This window comes from Littorina saxatilis, linkage group LG2, assembly GCF_037325665.1.
Source record: "Littorina saxatilis isolate snail1 linkage group LG2, US_GU_Lsax_2.0, whole genome shotgun sequence".
Taxonomy (NCBI): domain Eukaryota; kingdom Metazoa; phylum Mollusca; class Gastropoda; order Littorinimorpha; family Littorinidae; genus Littorina; species Littorina saxatilis.
Genome location: NC_090246.1, coordinates 56,020,321 through 56,027,820, shown reverse-complemented (window position 1 = coordinate 56,027,820; position 7,500 = coordinate 56,020,321). Strand labels below are relative to the sequence as shown.

Genomic DNA, 7,500 nt, shown 5'->3' with positions numbered 1-7,500 from the left:
GGGAGACTGAGACACAACGAGAGAGAGTCGGACAGAGAGGTTATAAACAGACTGGCCGACTGATCGTTAAACGAGCTTTACCCCATTGAGTACAAATAAGCTTCATTGCATTAAGCTTTCGCGTGGAGTTGTATACTTATTCGGTTTTCACGGTTGAAAGGTTTACTGTATCAGCGGCGAGGATAACTTCCAGAGTAACGTACAAAGTTAACTCGAAAACTTGTGGTTTAGAAAACAGATCAGAACAGATTAGAATGCAGATTTAATCCGCTTATTTCGTTAAATATCTACAGGTGAAAAAGGCAGACAAAGGCAGACGAAATCGTCTGCCTGGTCCACGAATGATCGTATTTTGTCCTCCCGATTAAAGTTGACTTAAAGTTGACCGTTTTGCCCTGTGTCTTCTTTGCATCAGAGTGTGTGTGTGTGTGTGTGTGTGTGTGTGTGTGTGTGTGTGTGTGTGTGTGTGTGTGTGTGTGTGTGTGTGTGTGTGTGTGTGTGTGTGTGTTGCTCACAAATGTATATTTGTCTTTTAGCTTATTTAATCGCTATTCAAAGACCAAAAAGGACGATAACAAGTGGAATTACTTCTAAACACTGTACTCTTTGCTTATCCAATCACTGTGATTTTCTTTTTTGATTTACAACTGCTTCTGAAAACATACGTCTTTGATTCTCTCCGAAAGCGGCATATGGCTGCCCAAATGGCGGGGTAAAAACAGTCATACACGTAAAAATCCTCTCGTGCAAAAACACAAATGAACGTGGGAGTTTCAGCCCATGAACGCAGAAGAAGAATAATAATAAGAAGAAGATTCTCTCCTTTATACTTGTTTTCATTTTCTTTATTTTCATTTATTACATTTCTCGTTCTTTGTTATTCTTCTTCATAACTTTAACCTTTATTTGTTTACGTTCATCTTATTCTACATCATTTCCTGATTCCAAAAACATATAAATATGTTATATTTGGATTAAAAACAAGCTCTGAAAATTAAAAATATAAAAATTATGATCAAAATAAAATTTCCGAAATCGATTTAAAAACAATTTCATCTTATTCCTTGTCGGTTCCTGATTCCAAAAACATATAGATATGATATGTTTGGATTAAAAACACGCTCAGAAAGTTAAAACGAAGAGAGGTACAGAAAAGCGTGCTATGCAGCACAGCGAAACCACTACCGCGCTGAACAGGCTCGTCAGTTTCACTCCGTTATGCACAAGCGGCGGACTACGGTCATTGTGAAAAATGCAGTGCGTTCAGTTTCATTCTGTGAATTCCACAGCTTGACTAAATGTAGTAATTTTGCCTTACGCGACTTGTTCTAATTTTTTTTGTTAACTGTTGTAATTAAGCTCTGGAATGATGTGTCGATGATGACGACGTAGGAAGTGTCTGTTGGAGTCATTTCTTTCCTCGTCACAACCGTCAAAGGTGTTCGAGGGCCAGCTTGGGCACTAGACCAGTCATTTTCAGCAAACTGAAACCCCCAATGTCACACGAGGTGCAGATAAAACTGCCAGGCCAAAATGCGCTCTTTTGTTAACCACCACCACTCTCTTTGCATAGTCCGCTTTATGCGCTCATAGGCGATAACCGTCACGGCGCGCGTGTTTACTTTAGTGAGAAAGATGACGTGGGGTTATACGCTCTAGGGGCAGAAGACTGTGGCTTCTTTACTGTGTCGTGCGAAAGCTAGAGGTTGTTGCACTCCATGGATATATAGCACTGCTGTGTTTGCTGGTGAATTTTTTATGTGCTGGTAAAATAGGTGCATTTTTATCGTTCAGTTCCGAAAATCCCCACCCGCAACAACATGGTCACGTCTTATAGAGATGTGGGTGTTTTGAACAAGGTGAGTGCTCGGAGTTTTCGTCTTAATTATGCTTATGATGATCAAAGTATTCAGTGATAAATTATTTCCCATCGCTTCGAGGTGGTCAAGTTTCAGATTGTATATTTTGACCGGAATTACTCTATGCTGACTTTCGTGGAAACGATGACGGTAGGATGCAGCAGGATGTACGTACGTGTGATATAAACAATCATCAACTTTGGTTCATTTTTGAGCGAATCATCACAATCGTGTGTGGGAGAAGTTTGAGATCCTGCACCAGCAACCTTTTTCTCATTGTTTTTTGTTGGCTGTTTGTTTGTCTTTGTTTTGTCTGCTGCTTTGGTGGGGGCCTTTTTCACGCTGTGTGTTGATTTGAGTTTCTGGGCAAAAGTAGACTCCCTATTAATAGGGTTTGTGTCGGTTCTTTGTCCAGGTCTCTGAGGGGCGACATTTTGGTTTGAAATGGGGTTTTCACTTCGGCGGTTGCTTGATCCGCCTCGATTTCCTGTGCCTATGCGGTCTCGTGTTGGTGGTTCTGGCCATACATTGCTGTAATCGGGATTAAACTTCTCTTTGAAATCTCGAAGCCCCCGAGTAGGGTTCTGATTACTCCAATAGGTTCATCTGTGATGGGTCGACACATTTCACTCTCTGTCTTTAACTCTGCTATGAGATTTGTTCAATCTCGGAAGAAAGTCTCTGCTGACTTTCAGTTGTTTCTCTCGGACACGTGTTTTGACATGCATGTTGAACACTAACGTCATTCAAATCGGAACAGAATGACAATTACGAAGACTCTCTGAAGTCAGTCAATGGAGCTAGTGTAACCGAGTGCAGTAACACTACGATCACCTCGGGAGGCGAAGTGCAATCAAACAGGATTGAAAATGTTAGAGACAATCGGAAACCACCAGACCCCATCAGAAACAGAATTCTACAATCCACCGGTGTTGACTTAAAGGCCAACAACTCGGGTGCAGAGTCTGCCGTGAAAGGAGCGGTAGCCTCCCCTGTTACGCTAGGAATACATAACTCAACCGTTCATTGTACGACCACTGAAACTATTTCGGGACAAAAGGATTACAACTAAAAACCACGGAGACAAAGAAAGAATTTTGCCGTGATGAAGGAGAACAAAGGAGAAAACAGATACGGAAGAAAGAAAACAAAGAATGAAATTAAAATGAGTGAGAATCACAAATATTGAAAATGATAGAGCGAGGTTTAACAAAGAAGATGGAATATATATACAAAATAACTATAACAAAAAGGTAACAGTTTTGAAGGAGAATAACAAAGAACGAGTAATTTGATAAATGACTATAACAAAGATGAAAACAAGTATAAAGGAGAGAACATAGACGCATGTTTTTAGAAGCAGTTGTGAAAAATCATGAAAAACAATCCCACAGATAGGATAACAAAAGAATGAAGTTTTTAGAATATAATTATATGCTATATCACACGTACGTATATATATCTATACAGGCAAGAGACGTGGAAGCTAGAGGTTGTTGCACTACGAAAATGTATATAGAACCTCTGTGGTTTTTGTTAACGCTTTTACATAGTGCGTACATCAGGAGTTTGTTTTTTGTCTGTAAAAATGTTTGAAAACAAAAGTCTGTATGATCTATTGCTTTGTTTGCCTTCGCTGTGCGTCAGCGTTGCTTGATCATAAGACGTGTGACAGTCACTTTATGATTGTTTGAAACAATAATACCCCGGAGTTTGTTTTTGTTAGTTGGACGTTTTTCGCTACGTGTATATATACAGACAAGGGACAGAGAAGCTAGAAGTTGTTGCACTACGAATATGGATATAGAACCTCTATGTTTGTGTTTGTTTTTTAAAGTATAGTTTAGGTCCAATTGTGTGAAATTGAGATGAATATGGTCTGAGGTTACTCTCTTTATAAACAAGAGGCTGTCGCTTCTCAGTGAGTCCTATAAAAGTTGGAGGTTGTTGCACCATGTGTTTGGATATTGGGTCTGTGTTTACTGGTGTTCTATCCATAGGAGAGATATTAAAGTGCAAGGTATCATTAGATTTCAGTCATTTATAATTTTTTGTCGGGTTCTATAAAGTTGAGATTCGATGCCAGTGAATTCGTACTCTGTTCAGGAAATAGTTTTCTGTTGTGAAATCTTACGCTTTAGTTCGATGATTTAACCTACACCGTCATAAAGCAAGATCAATCAGTTCAGATTTAACACCGCCACAAAGCAAGATCATTCAGTTCAGATTTAACACTGCCACAAAGCAAGATCATTCAGTTCAGATTCAACACCCTTACAAAGGAAGATGATTGACGTCGTTCTTGTTTTTGATTTAAGATGTTTACAGATAGAGAACAAATTACATCATTTAAGACGACAGCGGTGACAGACAGATAGACCCTGTGCGAACTGCAAAGCTGGTAATCCAATAACCGTCTTACCAAAAGATGTTTCAGATAACAACAAATTACATCACTTAAGACGACAGCGGTGACAGACAGACAGACGTACGCCGCTCTAAGCCTGTGTGCGAACTGCAAAGCTGTTAATACAATAACCGTCTTACCAAAATTGTTTCAGATGACAGCTTGCTTAGCGACAATAAAAAGAAACAGAAGACGCGTTTTAAGACTTAAGACCTAAGTGCTCTGTTCGGTCCTTTGCGTCGTGTTTAGGACGGCTGTGGGCTGTTTAGCAGCCGGTTTCTCGGCCTTTCTTCGGCAGCTAATAACGTCATACGGCCAGAGCGGTGTTTGTGCGAGGTTTGGTGATGTTTAGCATGCAAATGTTACCCCGGCCTGCGGAATGCGCTCTAGCCTGCTTTTTTTTTTTTATCCTCTTTCTCTCCGTCTATCCCCGGCCCTAAATGTGTCCCACAAAAAGGTGGATTTTTAAGATCAAACCTCCTCCCACTAGTCCTCTGCGTTTTCTTCTTCGTTGTGTTTGTCTTTTTCGACAGCTTTATCTTGTCGCATGACGCTGCGTAAGTTTTAGTCTGTGTTTAAAAGAGACGACTGTCAGATCGTTTTGGTTTCAGTTCAGTGTCAAGTGAACTGAGCTGGTTGCAACTTTAGCACTTTTGGTTTCAGTTCAGTGTCAAGTGAACTGATCATGAGATGGTTGCAAAGTTAGCACTTTTGGATATTGTACGCAGCAGTTCATGTGGTTTTTGTGTAAGCATTTTTGAAACTTTTTTGGTGGCTCATGTTGTCTTTGAATGAACTTCATTTGACAGGTTTTTTTTCTCGGATGTTTCGCGAGGTTCTTGTGTAAAAAAAATGTTTCTTTTCTTGTTGTCGACCGTTGTCATCTTCGAAGGATAACATTATTGTGCGTCATTGTATGGTGTCTTCAGATGTTTTCTAAAGTGATCGTAAACAAAAACGCAGACATTCTTCGTTCTTTCTGACATAACTATTAGAATGTTGCTTGTGCTCTGTCCGCTGGTGTATAGATTAGCCTGGGAATTTTGCTTCACGTTCAAATTGGTTTCACGTTTGAATTCGAAATTCAAAAAAGCCCCTGTGCGTGATTGAACCTTCTTCCAGCGTACGCTTTCATATTGACTGTTTTAATGAAGCTCCCTTGTGTCCAAATGGTGATTAATTGCAACAACGGCGTGGCGTCTCTTTTGTACAACTGTCAAGAGGTTTGAGTCTAGTGTGTGCTTCGAACAAATAGAAGGGGTAACAGCCTATTGCAAAGAGAAAAGGGGCAACCGGAGACGACCCTTGACCTTTACCTTTGGCTTTTTCACCTGGAGTATCTTTCACTCACGTTTTGTCCACAGGCAGAATTCTCATTTTTTATTTTATTTGCTTATTTATTTTGTTGTCGTTGCCAGTGTATAATTCGCCTTTGTAAGTTCGAAATATTCAGTGATATTGAAACAATGGTATGTATGGTTTTCGATGATCAAAGTATTCAGTGATAGATTTTCTATCGCGAGCTTCGAGGTGGTCAAGTTTCTGATTGTATAATTATTTTGACCGGAATTACTCTATGCTGAATGTCATGGTGCGGCAGGATGTACGCACGTACGTGTGATATACGTTTTGTTTTGTTTGTTTACTGTAACAATGTTTGAAAACAAAAGTTCGAATGTATCTCTTGTTTTGTTTGCCCTCGCTATGCTTCATCGTTGGTTGATCTAGAAGACGTTTGACAGTCACTTTATGATTGTTTGAAACTATGATATCTCAGGCGTTGTGTGTGTGCGTGTTTGTGTGTGTGTGTGTGTGTGTGTGTGTGTGTGTGTGTGTGTGTGTGTGTGTGTGTGAGTGTGTGTGTGTGTTGTTTAGTTTTGTTTTTAGTTGGCCCATGACGGCATAAATATTATGAGAAGCCCATTTTGTGTATTTTACTTATGAATACACAATAGGTAGGCCCCTACAACAAAAGGGAAAACTAAAGAAAACTCGAGCGTGGGATTCTCTCTGTCTCAGTCTCAGTCTCAGTCTTAGTCTCAGTCTCAGTCTCAGTCTTACTCTCTCTCTCTCTCTCTCTCTCTCTCTCTCTCTCTCTCTCTCTCTCTCTCTCCTCCCTCCCTCCCTCCCTCCCTCCCCCCCCCCTCTCCCCCTCTCTCCCCTCTCTCTTTCCATTTCTCTCAGCACACTGCATTTATGTATGAAATGAGAAACGAATTATGTTTGTTTTTGTCACGTTCTTTTTGTGTGGATAAAGAACCCAAAATATCCACACACAAAATAGAAATGACAAATATTGTAATGTTTCATGTGTCTAATGTGTTGTTCTTTCTTCGCTGTGTTTCAGCGTTGTTTGAAGGCGTCGAGCAACAGGACCTGGATGCCGTGAAAGCCATCCTTGATTCCAACTCTGTAGATGTAAATAGGTATGTATCATGAGTTTGTTACCCCCCGCGGGTTAGGGGGAAGAATTTACCCGATGCTCCCCAGCATGTCGTAAGAGGCGACTAACGGATTCTGTTTCTCTTTTTACCCTTGTTGAGTGTTTCTTGTATAGAATATAGTCCATGTTTTGTACAGATTTTAGTCAAGCAGCATGTGAGAAATGTTAAGTCCTTTGTACTGGAAACTTGCATTCTCCCAGTAAGGTCATACATTGTACTACGTTGCAAGCCCCTGGAGCAAATTTTTGATTAGTGCTTTTGTGAACAAGAAACAATTGACAAGTGGCTCTATCCCATCTCCCCCCTTTCCCCGTCGCGATATAACCTTCGTGGTTGAAAACGACGTTAAACACCAAATAAAGAAAAAAAGAAAGAAAGATGAGTTTGTTACACCGTATATGCACATACACATGCTCTTCAAAAGAAGTTCAGGACATTTGGTCAATCTGTAGATGTAAAAAGGCATGTGTTATTATTTGGTCGTTCTGTGGCCTGGATGTAAACGTGTGTGTGATTATCTAATCATTCTGTAGATTTAAGTATAGGTATGTGTGTTTATTTGTATTATTATGGTTGTGTGACTGTTTTTATTTATTTAACCATTTTTGTTTGGTTGCCGGTTTTTCCTTTTTTTTCTTTCCTTAATTAACAAACGAGTTGATGCTTAATTGATGCTGAATTCGCTGTTTCAGTTTGAATGCGGAGAACCTGAGTCCTCTGGATATAGCCCTGATGACCAACAACATCCCCATGGCCAAAATGTTGTTGCTGCAAGGAGCCAGGGAAAGTC

The 7,500-nt window shown here is 40.1% G+C and overlaps 1 protein-coding gene across 4 annotated transcripts in view; it reads left to right on the top strand.

The window, feature by feature from the left end:
• Positions 1-7,500, top strand: part of LOC138959319 (ankyrin repeat and fibronectin type-III domain-containing protein 1-like) — a 167,464-nt gene that overhangs the window by 136,225 nt on the left and 23,739 nt on the right. For all 4 annotated transcript variants that reach the window (XM_070330744.1, XM_070330745.1, XM_070330747.1 and 1 more), the window contains 2 exons: positions 6,614-6,692; positions 7,403-7,500. The exon at positions 7,403-7,500 is cut by the window's right edge and continues 6 nt beyond it. In XM_070330744.1, the coding sequence (XP_070186845.1) occupies positions 6,614-6,692; positions 7,403-7,500 (177 nt within the window). The remainder of the gene's footprint in view (positions 1-6,613; positions 6,693-7,402) is intronic.